The sequence below is a fragment of the Brachypodium distachyon genome, chromosome 1, assembly GCF_000005505.3.
Source record: "Brachypodium distachyon strain Bd21 chromosome 1, Brachypodium_distachyon_v3.0, whole genome shotgun sequence".
Lineage (NCBI taxonomy): Eukaryota > Viridiplantae > Streptophyta > Magnoliopsida > Poales > Poaceae > Brachypodium > Brachypodium distachyon.
In genome coordinates, this window is record NC_016131.3 from 70,176,974 (window position 1) to 70,192,963 (window position 15,990).

Below are 15,990 nucleotides of genomic sequence, written 5' to 3' on the forward strand. Positions count from 1 at the left end.
AAAATACGACGCCAAGATGCTAGTGCGACTGTTCTAAAAAAAACTGCTAGTGCAACTGCGGAAAAAGAAAGTGCTAGTGCTAGTGGATGTCTTGCTAATTTGCTTAGCTTCCGAACTGACCCGAAAATGCAAGAATCCGATGCTTGTCTTTTCGGAAATTAGCTTCTCTTTGCTAATTTGCTGGAGTTGTTTGTGTCTGGCCTCCGCAAGCCACTCCAGAGAGACATGTGGTTGATATTCCCGGCCACCCTGGAGGACGCCATGGATCTTGCTCGCACCTCCGAGGAGCGGGAAACCTGCGCCTACTTGAACATGCAATAGGGCAACCTACACCAGCGGAGGAGCAAACTCCAGCAACAGCGATAGGCTGCCCTCTAAAAGCAGCGCATGCAACCAACCATAATGGCAGTGAAACGCAACAATGAGTCATCTTCAGCTGGGGCAGTGGCCGGATAACCAGCAGCAGCAGTGGAATCCTTCGGCCAAAAGAGTAGACCACAACGCTACAATGCAGGCCAACGTAATGAAACGACAGGGGTTCGAAGCATGGTAATGTACCCTTATGCAGGTAACATAGACAAAAAAATACTAATGGAAACTGAAAACTTACCCAAGTATCATGCTCTACAGTTCTTTCATCGCTGAGGTTGTTGTTGTCCTCAGTCTGTTCCAGAAGAGGAATTTCAGTATATTACCGATATGCAACTTCATATTACTCATCATACAGGCAAAGGAAGAAACAGCCTGCCCACCTGGCTTCCTGCACCAGTGTGAAACACTCCTTCGAGAGCTAGAAACCCCTCTACCTGCAAAAGAACAAAAAGAAAACAAATATAGGTCATCCTTATCTCAAATGTTAAGTACAAAAAAAACACAACAGGGTTTCCATGTCCAGTCAGGAAACCTAGTCCATTGACCATAACCTGAGATGCCACCCCCATTGTGCAGCAAGGTTTCCATGTCCAGTCTGGAAGAGAATCTTCGACATCAATCTCCCTCCACTTGGTCATCAGAGCCTTCGCCGAGGCGTTGAAGTCGTCGATAGACAGAGTCCCATCCCAAAGGGAGGGCGCCATTGCAAAATCTCTACAACAACAACCAGGAATGGAGCTACAACGGTACAAGGACAACGGGTGTACAGACCACTAGTTTTGGCAAACGAAATTGATTATGTATGTACAGTATACATATATGCTACTGTAAAAATTGTTCAATAATACCCAAAAGGAACAGAACAGAACAGAGAATAACTCTATCTTCCCTCCCCATGCCAAACGTAGGAATTGCAAAGAGAAGAGCAGTGGAGTGAATGTTGGAGTTAACCTTGTTGTTTAGAGTTTTTTCATCATGTTCATTTATTTGTGTCGTTCAGGTAGCAAGCTGTGGCAGCGCACACGCAGAGATGTGTTCACATGTGTGCATGCAAGCTAAGTGAGTTTAGTACTTTAGTTAGTTGAATTAGCTAGTCCAGTGGAGAATGGATGCATGTGTGGGCATCGATAGGATAAGTAGCATGCAGGTAGGTGTGTTGTTGCTGACTGAGTTGCATGGCTGTTAGAGGCTTCGATGTGGACCGAGTAATCAGCAAGTTGAGGAAGACTCCGGCTGAATCGTGTGGCCGTATCCAACGTGATTATTCGTGGCTTTCTAGCTACCGGCTAGTGGAGAGCAATTAGCGGATCAGGACAGTAGTGTGTGCGTGTGTTTTCCTCTCTACTTAAAACTTGTAATCAGCTGAGTTTACAAGTGAACAAGAGAAAAAAAGACACGAGGTGTGCGGGTGCCGAAGCCTCTGTGAGTTCATTGTGTTTGTGTGTATTCTTCTACCTTGGGCCATAGATACCAGTGAATGGAGGAGAGAGCTTCACCTGCGGCGCCTGTCGACGCTAGCGGTCCTCGCCGGCACGATTCCTTGGTGCGACGCCGCTGAGAGGCGACGATCGAAAAGAACAGTGGGTGCTGACTACGGCTTCGCGGGGTCTCACAGACGGGTTGTCCGTGGATGTGTGAACGATGATTGGTCGTATAGTTCATAGTTTGCACTGACGACTACCACTTGCCATTAGAGATGATTTGTCAAGGATGACGAGTTTTGTAAGAGATAAGACGGTCTTTGTCCCTGCATTAGACCTTCACATATAGAGTCATATGGCATTGTTACGAATTAGTTCGAGAGGTTTGCAAGAATATTAATCCCATCAACTTTGGAGGTTGCTAGCTAGCTGCACATAAAAACGAATCAGAGTATACCTGCAGTCACGTTGCATGCTGTCCCTGGCTGTACTTGTGTCGTGGACGCATGAGCAAAGCAGCCTGGTGAAGTGGTGATCGAAGTGCAAGGTAGGTGCATCCCGACCCTGTTTTCTCCGGTCCCATCGTCCTCGGCGGGTGCTGGGCGCGCGGTACCGGTGTGCGCTCCACCAATGGTACAACCACCTCATCCTCCTCAACAAATAGCCCTCGCATCGACCGGCATCGCCCATCCACACACACCGGTTCGATGTCCTGTTCCCTCCTCCCTACCGAGGAAAACACCCCAAAACAGTATCCCCAGCCAGGACTTAAAAAAGGATACAAAAGGGGCACCGGAAGAGCTGGGCCAGGCCCGGAGGCCGGAGCAAGCAAACAGTGGATTGGCCTTTCATTCAAAGCGAGGGCAGCAGCCAGCAGCAGACGGAGATCGAAGAAGGGCGAGCGCGCATCGATGGAGAGGGCCCCTGAGGTGACCCGCGGACCAATGGCGTGTTGGGTGGGGGCCGGTCACTTCCTGACCAGCTCGTGGCAGACACCTGGCTCCATTCCTGTGACACCCCCCCACCCACGAGCTTTGCTACGGAGAAAAAGGGGGCAGCCACTGCCGCCTTGTGTGCCCTACACTGACGCCAGTTGCCAGCTAGCTACTTTCTCCCCTGTACTCTCTCTCTCGTCTCCTGTGCTTTCTTCCATAAGTAGTAGTAGCCTTTGCCCGGTTGCTCGCTCTCGTCCCTGGTCCTTTGCGCAAAGAGGAAAAATAACAAGGAAAGAAAGCTCCAGTCCAGTCCAGCCCCCGACGCCGCCGCAGCGCAGATCTACTACACATGTAAGCTTCCCCGCCTCCTCCCCAGCTAGCTTCTCCTGCAGTTAGCTAGGGTTTTGGATGATCTATTCCAATAGAGATCGTTGTGCCGTCGTTGCAGCGGTGTGGTGTGGGGCGGGGATGGCGGGGAAGAGGGAGAGGATAGCGATACGGAGGATCGAGAACCTGGCGGCGAGGCAGGTCACCTTCTCCAAGCGGCGGAGGGGCCTCTTCAAGAAGGCCGAGGAGCTCTCCATCCTCTGCGACGCCGAGGTCGGCCTCGCCGTCTTCTCCGCCACCGGCAAGCTATTCCAGTTCGCAAGCTCCAGGTATTTATATTCACATATATGCATCCTACCCCGGCCGGCCAGTAGTCGCCTTCAGTGTCTAGGAATTAGGAGTAACTCATCTGTCCTCGATCGATCAATATGTTCTCGGCCTCGGGGTTCTTCCAGCTGGTAATTCAGGGATGAGATTAACCCGGGTGGCCGGGTCGATGGTTTTGCGGGTGCTAGTAGTTGCTGCTTTACTCTGGTCTCTGAGAATGCACTGATTGATTTGCTACAGCTTCTTTATTTGATTCGGGGTAATTCGTAATTACATACTGCTGAGTTCTTGAGGTTGAGGTGGTTCTTGTCATCCTATTCTCATCCAACCATTTTTAATTAATTTGTTGATGTGCTTGTATGTGATATTTGATGTGCCAGACTATTTTTCTTCAAACGGAATAGAGAACAGAGGTTGCTTGATTTGGGGTACAACATATATACATGCATGTGCAGTTCTTTTGGGTCGTGCTCAGTCTTCTTTTTTTTTTCCGCGTGTGTATCAACAGTCAGACAGTCAAAACTCAGTCTTTTGAGCTGAATTTCTGCTACTCTATTTGCTTCGGTTTGATGTTTACATATTATAAATCATAAATGTTCCAACTGTTCTTCTGCTATGACATGTGGAAAGGACTACACAGAGCGGGAGGGGAAGATTTTCTTTTGGTACTGTAGGTAGCCAGCAAAATTAACAATGTTTGTCTCTACTTAAAAAAAAAACTAAATAGCGTATTGTCAGGGGAGAGAATCAGATTTGGAGTTGATTGTTCTCAAGCGAGACCGACTCTTTTTGTAATATGTGCTTGGACTTCCAGGTCTCTCGTCTCATTTCTGAACCCTTTTATTTTGTTATGTTTTAGTACATTATTCTAGAATGTCTGTTTCATTGGTTTTGACCTTCCTAGGAAATTATACCAAAGTAGGACTACAGGATAAGCTATGAGTACACAGCTAATTACCCATACCTAATTTGGTCATGTAGTACTACTCCATCCAAATAAAACTTTATCGTTTTAGACAACTCAATACTCTTAACCATTGATTTATGTTACAATATATTTAGAAAATAAATAAAAACATGATGGTACAGAACAAATTCAGGTGGACGGACCCCTGCGACCATATGTGTATATATAACAAGATAGTATTAAAGCACATTTCAAGCCACCACGTACATAACACGTACATAACTAGCTCCAAAATATCCAATTTACATGTGGTGTTGAAAGTTCAATTTTTGAAAGTTTAACTAGAACAATGTATGTCTAAATCTGAAGCTTAATACAAGAGACTGAGTTTTGACAAGAGATAGGAGCCGAGATGTGTGATATGGGTAACTACAGACTGAGTATATAGTTTACCTATAATTAACCCGTTGCATGCAATATGAACACATGCAATGCATGTGGTCCTAGACATGGTATGCATGTTCCGGTCAAAACAAAAACACGGTATTGTTAGAGTGGTGTGAATTAGGGACATGGCCACATGGACATGCATGCAGATAAAACTGTATTCCTCTTTGTGTTCTTTCCCACGCAATTAATCCTTAGTGGTTATCTACGCTCACTGTGTCGATATTGTCTCTCCTCTGAACTATAGTATTTGAGAAAACTGAATAAAAAATCATAATGTTAATCATCCTAGTTCTTTTCTAATATACTCCCTCCGTTCCTAAATACTTGCACTAAAATCACAACAAGTATTTAGGAACGGAGGTAGTACTTGCTGGAAATACATGCACAACCGCAAAATTTACCAATTTATTACTTTAGTAGATCACATATTATTATATTTCTGCACCAAATTTTGTGAGTATACCTTTTATGTCTTGATTAATATCTGTGAAAAAAATTCAAAATAAGAAAATACAAAATCTGCTTTGGTTAATGTCTAGTCTTTTCATGGCACGCGTGGATAGTGTATATCACTGACACTAGCTGGCCTTGTGCATGACATGATTTGTCAGCAGGGCAATAAAGCTACATGTGTAGGTATTTGTGTAGGATGGTAAGGACTACTGGACAAAAATGGTTAAAAAGATTGGGACCAATCCAATAAAAAAGAACCCGCTGAAATCCGTACTATTATCGCGGAAGGGCAGCATTGTACGTCGGAATCCGTCCACGAATTCCCCCAGTAAAGTTTTCACAACTTGTCACGTTAGGCTATTTTTTATGCAATGACTTATAACAGTGATACAGAACATACAGATTACTTGTGTTACGCAATGACTTATAACAGTGATACAGAACATACTGTCCGTTTCGTCGCTTTACGGAAGAAATATAGCGTATTCACTCGATACATAGCTTAACCTAGAGACAGAGCAACTTACGTAGTCCCGTCCAACAAAAAATGTCTCAACTTTGACTAAATTTAAATGCAAAATTTGACAAACTTGAGACATCTTTTGTTGGACGGAGAGAGTACTAGTTTTTCTCTCTGGACCGGTTTGTTTCAAAAACCAAATTCGCGAAAAGGATCGCCACATTCCATTGCTCGTGAATATCTTAGATCCATTCTGGATTATCCCGTGTATCTAAGGATTTGAGAAAAACCTTAGATCCATTTTGGATTATCCGGATTTGAGTAAAACCTCAGTCTTCTTTTATCATGGCATGTTTTTTCTACTTTGAACATACCAACTTAGATTTCGTTTAGAGAATGCTTTGACCAAAAATTATTTTATTTATATATAAAAATTTATGGTCTGAACCACAATTATCAGCAAGTATTTCTGAAGACGAATCTAGTTAAACAAAATTCATGTCATGCATAAAAATCATATATTCACAAATTGTTATTAGTCAAAAACTTTTCTTGATGAAACCTAATATGCCATATGTATTTTTGATGAAAAGAGGTAAAGAAAACCCCTACAACATAATTGTGAGCACCAGGATTTGAACCTAATATGCCATATGTATTGCGAAAAAGAGAGTATATTATGTTCAGAAATACATATCTATTTTATTTTTAAAGGCGTGTATTGCAAGTTCGGTCTTATATTATATATGGTTCAGGGTATGTCCAACTATGTCTGTATGGGCTGCTTAGCTCACACGTACCGGTGTATTGCGAAAAACTTTCTCCAACTATTGCAGAAACACACAAAGTCCATTTTTAGCTTAGTAGGTGTGGTTCTTAACTTCGTATATAGTAAGTAAAAAGGAAATGAACTAGGATGCACATCAACATGTTACGGCCCAACCCAACACTTAATTTAGAACCTACAAGTATATGGCATTAATCTTGAGAGAAACTCCGCAGAAGTTCACTAGTTTATGACAGAGTAGACATTCCCAAGAGTCAACATCTTTGTTTCCTCATTTTCCTATCAGATTTTTTCACTTCAGACATCTTAATAAGTGTAATGACATAGATACACAATATATAGTCCAAATGAAGTATACATGAGGTAGAAAATGCAGCAGATCTCACGGCGGGAGAAACCAGCAGTATACATAAGGTAAAAAATGCACTCTTTGCCATCGGCCTGGCTCCAGCTTTTCCAAGTTTATCTTACGGGCAAAGTAATTTTCCAGATTATTGTTTGATGCATGTATTTTATTAGCAGGGTAATGTATCATTTTAAATTTGTGTATTGACTTATCATGTTTATCGCAAGTTCATATATCCATAACATGCACGCTGACAAATTGGTTTATTTTTTACATAAGAGTGTGTGATTATAATTCATATTACTCATCATTAATGACAAATTAAAACATAGTAAAAATTTCAACTAAAAACTTGGCAATATTATTAGAAAACTTGGTTCAGAACTCAATTTTGGAGGTTTATTTTTGACATCGTGCATTTTGTGAGCATATACCATTTTAAACTTGTGTATTCACTTTTTACGTTTTGAACCAAAGCTTATATTTCAGATTTTTCCTATTAAATAGCTTTAGAAAATGGCAAAAAATATTTACATACAAAATGGTGATTTTATTTCCTCATCAATAAAGCTAAATGAAACCATAGTAAAAAAGTTAACAAAAAATTATATGGTTTACATCATAATTTTAACCAAGAAAGAAATGAGAAGAAAAAAAATTATTTGTAATTTTGCGAGCAATTCTTTGCCGAGAGCTTTTTTATGTTTTTGCGAAGTGCTTTCTTTTGCCGAGGGATCGGACTTTTTATATGTTTGCCGAGTGATGTGGCTCTGTGAAGAAGGCTTTGACAAGAGTGCCCGATGGAAAGCCTACGGCAAAGCCACTGGCACTCAGCAAAGCCGGTTTATCTGGTAGTGAGAAAACAATGTAGTACTACACATTACTAGTCAAGAACAAAACGTATAATAAACATAAGCGTAGAAATGCAGCAGGAAAAAAACCATACATGTCGTTTGTGTAAGCATGCATGCATACGGAGTGCACATTAGTGTAAATACAATACAATACGTAACTGTTCAAAACGTGCATTTATCTAAGAACGTGGTAGAGAAATACTCGATTGAACTTATTCAATGAGGTCTAATTTTTAAGATTGTCAAATCAAAGATAATGGTGAAAACTGATTTCAATTCGGACGCTCCATTTGGAAGCAACAACTCTTTGAAGTTCCTCAAAAGTTTGAGGCGGAAGAAAGATCTCCCAGCTCTTTCAGTTGTCTGTTCCTCAGCAACAACTCTTTGAAGTTCCTCAAAAGTCCCTATGTTGTCTTTTGTATGTCGTCACAGAATACCTTCAACATTCCAAAATATAAAGTACAGGCGCGTTGAGTGCAGTATAGGTCGAATATCTATCTTCCAAAACGACAAAGTGTCGAGAGAGAGAGAGAGAGAGAGAGAGAGTAAATATTCTGCTTGCTTAATTTGGTGTATTCGGTTCGGATAGCATATCTAAATTTTTTTCTGTTAGTAGCATCTTCACAAAGGAGGTTGGGGAACACCAACCTTTACATGTATACACTGATTAATTTTTGTTTCCTAAATTCCTACATTCCTGAAGCATGAACCAGATTATTGATCGGTATAACTCCCATTCCAAAATACTTCAGAGAGCAGACGAGCCATCTCAACTGGACTTGCATGTAAGCTAAACCATTTGCTATTTGCATCCACATTTGTTGCAACAACTGTTATATTAATGCTATGAGTGCTTATCCCCCTTAAATTTACATATGCATGTAAGAGTTTAATTTTCTGTCAAATGTTAGGAGGACAGCAACTGCGCAAGATTAAGGGAGGAGCTTGCAGAAGCAAGCCTTTGGCTCCGGTTCGTACGTACATACATACCACATACATATACAGCTACTTCTTTTCCAGAACAATCCCGAATAATACGAAATTATACCAGTGTAGGGGTTTTGTATAATCATATCTAAAAACGATCACATAAAAACTAGTATTCAACAACTGGTTTATTCATCTCATGCCCACAGGCAGATGAGAGGAGAGGAGCTGCAGAGCCTGAACATCCAGCAGCTTCAGGCTCTAGAGAAGAGGCTCGAGTCGGGGCTCAGCTCCGTGCTCAAAACCAAGGTACGTTTGGCAACAATGGGGCTATCTGTTGGATGGATGGTCTTGGTGAGTTGACGATTTCCGTATTGCAGAGCCAGAAAATCCTGGACGAGATCAGCGGGCTAGAGAGGAAGGCAAGTACCCAGTCTTCAGAACCCAAATATTTGCACGGGGACTTCAGAGAAATTTTACCTGAAACTTCCCCATTAGGTTTCTGTTTGGTTTTGCTGACATGTAACAGCTCCCCTTGTGGTCTTCAACAGAGGACGCAACTGATAGAGGAAAACTCAAGGCTGAAGGAGCAAGTAAACCCCCTGCATTTTTCCAAATGTTCTGTGTGTTGTTTCCATTTCTGTGTTTTGATTAGGCGACGATCTGAAGCTGCAGGTGTCCAAGATGGAGATGCAGGTTGCCGCTGATTCACCGGTGGTTTACGAGGAAGGGCAATCGTCTGAATCCGTCACCAACGCGTCATATCCGCGTCCTCCCCTCGACACGGAGGACAGCTCTGATACGTCGCTCAGGCTCGGGTAAGTTCTTGCTTGAAGCCAAGTCCAGTCTGAAATGGCATAGAAATGGTTGGTGAGATCAATAGTGATGGTATGAATTTTGCATGTTGCAGATTACCACTCTTTACCTAGATGTGATTGGCTGGAAACCGTCTAGGGCAAACTCCTGGATCACGCTCTGCATTGAATAAGCGATTTTGAAGTGCCAGATGATGTGTGTAATCTGAAAAATGACTGTACTTTGTTATATATAGTATAGTGCTCATAATAAGAGAACAGGCTCTTTTGATTTTACCTGCTGCTGTTTTTATGTGTACCACTAGTCCCTGATGATCCATCAGAATTCAGAATTATTACAGCCCGTGCAAGCAATGCAACCTTTGCTACTACTGATTTCAACAAACTAAAATAAGATCACTGCCTGTTAAGTTCTTCTTTAGGAAGCAGCCTTCATCCGGAACCTTCTTTCGGGAAACACATAAAACAGGGTCAAAAGTGGAATTTGCAAGAAAAAAGCCCTTAAAAGTTAAGAACAGACATTACCTAGGATGACTGGGTAATGTTAGCATCTCCTTTGAACTGCCTAACCTGCACGTGTTACACAAAGTGAGCATTATTTAACATCAATCACCTTTCCTGCTTTAGACAGGCATATATGTCCAGTCCCTTATGTCTTCGATTGGACGGCAGTAAAGTGAGACACCACCTTTAGTATCTTCAGCTTTAGATCCGACATCATCTAGAACATGGGTGCTTGAATGGCAGATCAAGTTTGTTCCGTGCACTGGAATGGCTCCTGATTCTCTGTACTGCATTTGCAACGAAGCAACACTGCAGCCAGATCTTGCATAATATTTTTCCAGACAAGCATAGTGAAAGAACAATGGGTGACTAACTTATAAAAGTTTAGGAGGTCTAAATCTTCTGTCAGATTAGTTTCACATTGCTGAATTAAAAAATAATAATTTTCAGTGGTGAGAACTTCAGGTTTTACTTTTTAGCGTGTCCCTAATTTTCTTTCGCGCTAATCAATTTAGGCTTCTGGAGCTACAGATATGATAGCATGGTTAGCAGAAAGGCAGGCATGCAAGATGCAGAGGAGAAATGCAAGAGTCCAAATGTTTCAACTTTCAGCTTCTTAATTTATTGCATAACCAGACGCTACATCAGATGGCAGCGATCCTCGGCCACGAGACACAGGTGGTTCAGATTGTGACTTCATCACGAGGGCCTGGGGCTCTCTTGCAAAGAAACTATTGGAGGCCACTTCAGAAGCATCAAACACCTTGCACTGCGCAACCTCCCTTGCTTTCCCCAGCAGATGTCCAGAGAAATGATCTCCCCAGATATCATAAGTGAACTCTTTCTTCGGCACAACCACACCCTCGTCTCTCTTTATAGCCTTATCTTTCATCAGGTTGGAGCCAGGAGCACGAGCATGTGGAGCGATTGGTGAAGTTGCAGCCAGCAATGGTGAGCGCCACGCATTGGTCAGAACGGCGGATGAAGCCAATGGGTTTAAAGATGTTGCTGAAGGTGCGGGTGGCTGCTCCTTGGCAGTTTGCAACAAACCATTCTTCTCTTTTTTATTCCCAGATGATGGTGCCCTTGCCTCGACATCAAGTCCACTCTCAAGTTTATTTTTGTGCTTTGGTTCTGATGTTACCCCAGAAAATGACCAACCTTGTTTTGGGGTTAAACTTGGTGATAATGGCGAAGATGGTGTTGAGTTCCCACTGTGGCTGCTAGAAACCTCAAATTTTGCTGCCAGTCCTGCACCACCAACTTTTCGCTTCCTTCGCCTTCCTTTGTCTCGAGCAACTCTGATAGTAAGGTTCCCACTAGTTTGTGTGGCTTCAGTTGATACCTTATCTTCCACAGGATTAGCTGGGGACACAGATATAGTTGAAGTTGTGTTCAGCTGTTTATCTGGATTCCTCTTGTCAGATGTCTTATTGGGGCTACCAAGAGTACCATGAGGTTGTTTCTCAGGAAGAGCTTCTTCAGCTTTTCTGTGTTCCCTTATAGACCTGTGAGCAAAGCATAATCGATCAAACTTAAGTCATTTGAAATTGGAGAAAATATGACAAAGACGACACTGGTCAAGCTTTTACCTGGAAGTTTTGTTACTACCCTGAAGAAAAGATGGCTTAACAGTCTTACTGATCGTGCTTTTCCTGTCATCAATCTTGACATAGTAATCTTCAGAGCTTGCTGACAAAGAATACGGGACCCCGCGAACAAAGACCAGAACAAACAAGGACACAGTTCCAAAAAGGAGTATCAATGCTTTCCAATGGATGGATCTGAAGTAAGACCTTCTGCACTGCTTAAGCATACAGACAGGAACATTTGCAGTCATAGGGATTACAAAGATGCCAGTAGTCATAGCTAGCTCAAGATCTCTCTGAACCTTAACTGAAGAGAAGTCAGCTTTAAAAGAAATGAGCATTCTTATTGATTCACTTGGTGCTAAGATAAACCCCATGCAGTTGTCTACGTTAAATCCATCCACACCACAATCAACTCCAGAAACTTTTACCTTTGACACTTTAAGGGGAACATCGCCACTATTTTTGACATGTATCTCCTTGAACAGCTGTTGACTGCACAAAGTGCTGGTGATCTCAGATTTAGACACTGTTGATTTATTGTCAACATTGTGCCCAACGTTAAAATCTAGCTTCCAAGCAGGTTCAGATCCCTCTAAAAGGGCAATAGATTGCCATCCACCATGTGCTCGAAGAGGCAGCCACTCCAAACCTGATAGATTGTTTCTGATCAAAACCGTACTTGACCACATGCACCGATTTGAGGGACGGAAGACAATAGGACCAAGTAGAGCGCTCTCCAAAGGACCAAGATGGGCCTCTGTAATTGCTCCAACTCCTAATGAGAAACCAAATCTAGTCTCTGTCGAGTCAATTTCCGGAGACCTGCTTGAGAATGTGTGTTCACATGCATCATTTACAGTTCTGCACTGGCCAATGATTTCTTCAGAGTTCAGTACCAGTTGCATGGACATACGCTCCTGGCTTGGGTTACTGATGGTTATCCATTTAGAAAACTGTGATCCAATTTGCACAACAGGAAATAACAATTCATGGTCTATGAGAACAGAAATCCCAGTCATTGTGCCATGAGATCTCCAATTCCTAATTACCATATCATCAGCTCTGACTGTTCTCATGATTGTTGGCTGCAAATCATTTTATGAGATTACATGAGCAGATTCACAAGCAAAAATATTCAAATGTATATAGGTAGAGAGAACTTGAGATAAACCAATTTAGAAGTTTTTAAATAAATGCAACAAAATAACAATAATTAAAAACGAGGGCCAAAAATATTGTAATTCGAAGAGTTACGAATTGCTTCATAAGTACGTCAACATCACATAGTTCTAAGATTTACAACAGTCAAATACTAGATCAGTGCTCCAAATATCATAAAATACCTAATAAATGGGACTCTTGTCCAGTGCATCAAAGTCACCAGCTACAGGAATCACACTTAAGAACAGATAAATATAGCGGTCCCATAAATAAGTCAAAATTGCATTGCCATATATTGGACATTATCATGAAATAAAAATTTACTCTGAAATATCAACCACTGGTTCAATAGACAGGTTAGCTGACTCAAATGCTATAAAGAGCACTAGTTTCTCTAAGGGAGAACGACTACATCTTGTGCCTGTTTTAGCCTATCTTGTGCCATTCGTTCCTCAAATAGATAATTAACTAATTGCAACCTCAATCAAGGCCTACAAATCTTTCTTTAATGAGATATAAGCATGCTATAGAAAACAGTAGAGTTATGCCAGTATGAATTTACAGCCTACATGACATAAACTTTACAGGTAAGAGAAATGAAAGAGATAACAATGTACTACGAGGAATGAAATTAATGAACAGGGTGACGCATCACAAGGTGATAACAACATTCATTGCTAGGCATCGATCAGTTTATGAGCATTGAGTGCTTAAAATCCTAGTTCAGCTAACCAAACAACGTTTAAGACCAATTGAAACAACAAAGGGTTCTAAACTCAAAAAAATATGTGCAAGGGAATACCTTCAGGTTATGCAGGCCTTCTGTTTCTAAGACACTGCCCAAAGATCCTGTCCTTGAGTTCGCAGAGATCTCTAGTTCAGAAAATGATCCAACATCTGGCTCATCAGATTCAGCAACAGTGCTAGTTGTGTACGAACTAGATGTGTGCATTATGTCTTGGCATGGTATCATGATTGAACTACCAAGAGAGCTATTTGTTTCTACCACTATATTGCAGTTGTCAAACGAGGTATCCTTTGGAACTGAAGCAGTATATCTTATCAAAGCTATATCTGTTACAGTATCAGGGAAGAGTATCAGTCCATTCAGGTACTTCACCTGGAAGATCGCCGGGCCATCCCTATTATCCCCAGTTACACTTACAATCCTCAGTAGTTCTGTTGCGTCATTCCGTAAAGAAAGGGAATATATTGATCCATTTCCAGCACAAGATGATATACACTCAAACGTGACAGAAACTAAGTTGGTGGAATCATAGTAGGTTCGCATAAGCACCTCTAACTCAATAGGTATAACAACAATGTCCATTGCATCAGTTGTGTGATTGCGCAATTTCATGTAGATCGCACCAAACACCTTGCCTTCTGAAATAGGCTGCAATTTCAGCTCAATCACAGTGCTACTTTTTGAAGGAAGCACCTCCCATTGCTCACTAGGCCTAATATGGAGCATTGGCCATCCATATTCAGTACTGCTTGCTGTATACCAGTTGTTGCTCAACGAAGTTAACTCCACTGCCTCATCTAAAGGGCCTAACTGACAAACTACATGAGAAGATTGTTTTGCGCCTTCAAATGCAGACATCCAAACAGCCACTTCATCGACAAAGAGAGAATCATCAAAGGGGTTGTATATCGACAAGTTCTTCTCGAGGTGTTTACCTATTACAACATCCATCCTGGTCAATGGCAGTATCTGATAGGGCGACCTGACAGCCATGCCCTTAGCTTGTATAATGAATCCACCAAAATTAGTCTGCAAAACCAAATGTGCTGACGAAGAGCCCAACAGCTTTGGCAGGAACATGAAAGTGACCGATGCATTTTCTCGGGGCTGCAGAACCAGATCCTCATAACCATAAACATAGAACTGTGGATCAGTGCTGAATGGCTCATACACACGCAAGACGCTTTCATTGTTCAAATTCACCACAGTCAAGGAGGCCATAGAGGCTGCATACAAGTTACTCCTGCCCCAATCCAACACTGGTGGATTTATCTCCACGTCCATCGACGACGAACTGTAAAGGCCACTTGGGTTGACATCTGTGGGTGTGCCATCCAGTTCCAGTGGCACCCCATGCGATGCCTGCATCCAGTTGTCAGGCACGAGTGGCGCCTGGCACGACGCCGCATTATATCTCGCAACATCCTCGCCATCTCGCCCCAACGCATCACGCGCCCCGGTGATCCTCGCATCTGCAGACGAGCAAGTTACCATGCCTCCGCCGGACATCGGGAAGCACAATGGCCGGGATGGTCCCCAGTCTCTTGACACCCCCAAATTGGATTCCTTGGCGCCATCGTCGCTGGCAAGCAGCGTCTGAACCACGGAGGAAGAGAAGCAGAACGAACTCTGGTCTGCACACACATCCCGGAAGCCGAGGCAGCGACCGTCCTCATCGGTCTCCTCCATGGAATCCCCTGCCGCCGCCGAGGCGGACAGAGCAAGGACCACGAGCAAGCAGCACAGAGCAGCCATGGAGCCCCTGCAAGAAACCGGGAACCGCACAAAAGAATCAAGAACTCGCCGGCTCACCGCAGTTGTTCGTCAAAAATAAAAAGGCAAAGTGCTACCGAACACCAAAGCATCCCCATAAAACCTCAAGAAAAAATAGTCACAAGAACCACAAGAAAAAATTGTATTTTTCAGCCGCCTATAAGGGATCACTCTGGCAGTCGAGAACAACAGCGAGTGAGGGGCAAACAGCAGTTCCTTGCTCGTTTCGGCATGGCCGAAGGCAAGAACGCAAAGAGGGTGAGCAGGGAAGTTACTAGGGAACTTACCGAGCGGAGGAGGCGACGGAACGAAAGGTGCTGAGGAAAATGGAAGTCGCCGCCGGCGGAGAGCGGCGGCGGCGGCCGGTCATGGCGAAGAAGGCATGCGGCGGGCGAGACTTTACTGTGGTTGTGGTGACCATGGGAATCCACGGAAAAAATGAAAAGAAATAAAAAGGAGGGGAAGGGAGAGGAGGAGAGGGGGAGATGAGAAGGACAGAGGCGGACAGGAACTAAAAAAGAATAGCGGCAAAAAGGAAAAGGAAAATGCTAGGGGTGTTGGTTGGTTTTGGTGTGGAAAAGAAAATTTAAGACTTTTTCATCACAAAATGGCCGTTTTGTCCCTTTTACTTTTGTGTGCACTGAATCCCGATTATAACTCAAAATGTGTTTCGCGCAAATATAACACAAGCATCATCGTCTTCTCTGTTCTGGGAAAAGCAATACGCAAATAGTATATCACAAATATTTTAGCATTGAGCCTGAAAAATGAATTCCTCACAACAGTGAAATAAAACAGTGCTACCCGCAAAAAAAAAAGAAATACAACAGT

At 42.7% G+C, this 15,990-nt stretch overlaps 3 protein-coding genes across 10 annotated transcripts; 1 reads left to right on the top strand and 2 right to left on the bottom strand.

Moving 5' to 3' along the window:
* Positions 1-172: 172 nt before the first annotated feature.
* Positions 173-2,282, bottom strand: LOC100846677. Its single transcript, XM_010230765.3, has 4 exons — positions 2,251-2,282; positions 924-1,086; positions 753-806; positions 173-664 (listed from the first exon to the last, which is right to left on the bottom strand). The coding sequence occupies exons 1-4, from the start codon at positions 2,265-2,267 to the stop codon at positions 173-175; spliced, it is 726 nt and encodes a 241-aa protein (XP_010229067.3). The 5' UTR covers positions 2,268-2,282.
* Positions 2,283-2,889: 607 nt separating this feature from the next.
* LOC100827009 (MADS-box transcription factor 47-like) lies at positions 2,890-9,716 on the top strand. Of its 5 annotated transcripts, none has more exons than XM_010231834.3 (9): positions 2,890-3,079; positions 3,154-3,384; positions 8,343-8,424; positions 8,551-8,609; positions 8,776-8,875; positions 8,947-8,988; positions 9,118-9,159; positions 9,236-9,384; positions 9,477-9,716. In XM_010231834.3, exons 2-9 carry the CDS (start codon positions 3,197-3,199, stop codon positions 9,493-9,495), a joined length of 681 nt encoding a protein of 226 aa, XP_010230136.1. In that variant the 5' UTR covers positions 2,890-3,079; positions 3,154-3,196; the 3' UTR covers positions 9,496-9,716. The 5 variants fall into 5 exon arrangements, with proteins under 5 accessions (XP_010230136.1, XP_010229795.1, XP_010230689.1 ...); XM_010231493.3 differs by having other exon boundaries at positions 2,891-3,079; positions 3,177-3,384; XM_010232387.3 differs by having other exon boundaries at positions 2,892-3,079; positions 9,242-9,384; positions 9,477-9,657.
* Positions 8,572-15,609, bottom strand: LOC100820872 (transmembrane protein 131). 4 transcript variants are annotated; one of them, XM_024457992.1, is made up of 7 exons: positions 15,447-15,609; positions 13,441-15,148; positions 11,478-12,562; positions 10,070-11,393; positions 9,907-9,951; positions 9,492-9,824; positions 8,572-9,413 (listed from the first exon to the last, which is right to left on the bottom strand). In XM_024457992.1, exons 1-4 carry the CDS (start codon positions 15,578-15,580, stop codon positions 10,502-10,504), a joined length of 3,819 nt encoding a protein of 1,272 aa, XP_024313760.1. In that variant the 5' UTR covers positions 15,581-15,609; the 3' UTR covers positions 8,572-9,413; positions 9,492-9,824; positions 9,907-9,951; positions 10,070-10,501. The 4 variants fall into 4 exon arrangements, with proteins under 4 accessions (XP_024313760.1, XP_024313762.1, XP_024313761.1 ...); XM_024457994.1 differs by having other exon boundaries at positions 9,492-9,586; positions 9,659-9,824; positions 9,907-11,393; XM_024457993.1 differs by having other exon boundaries at positions 9,492-9,597; positions 9,659-9,824; positions 9,907-11,393.
* Positions 15,610-15,990: the final 381 nt, after the last annotated feature.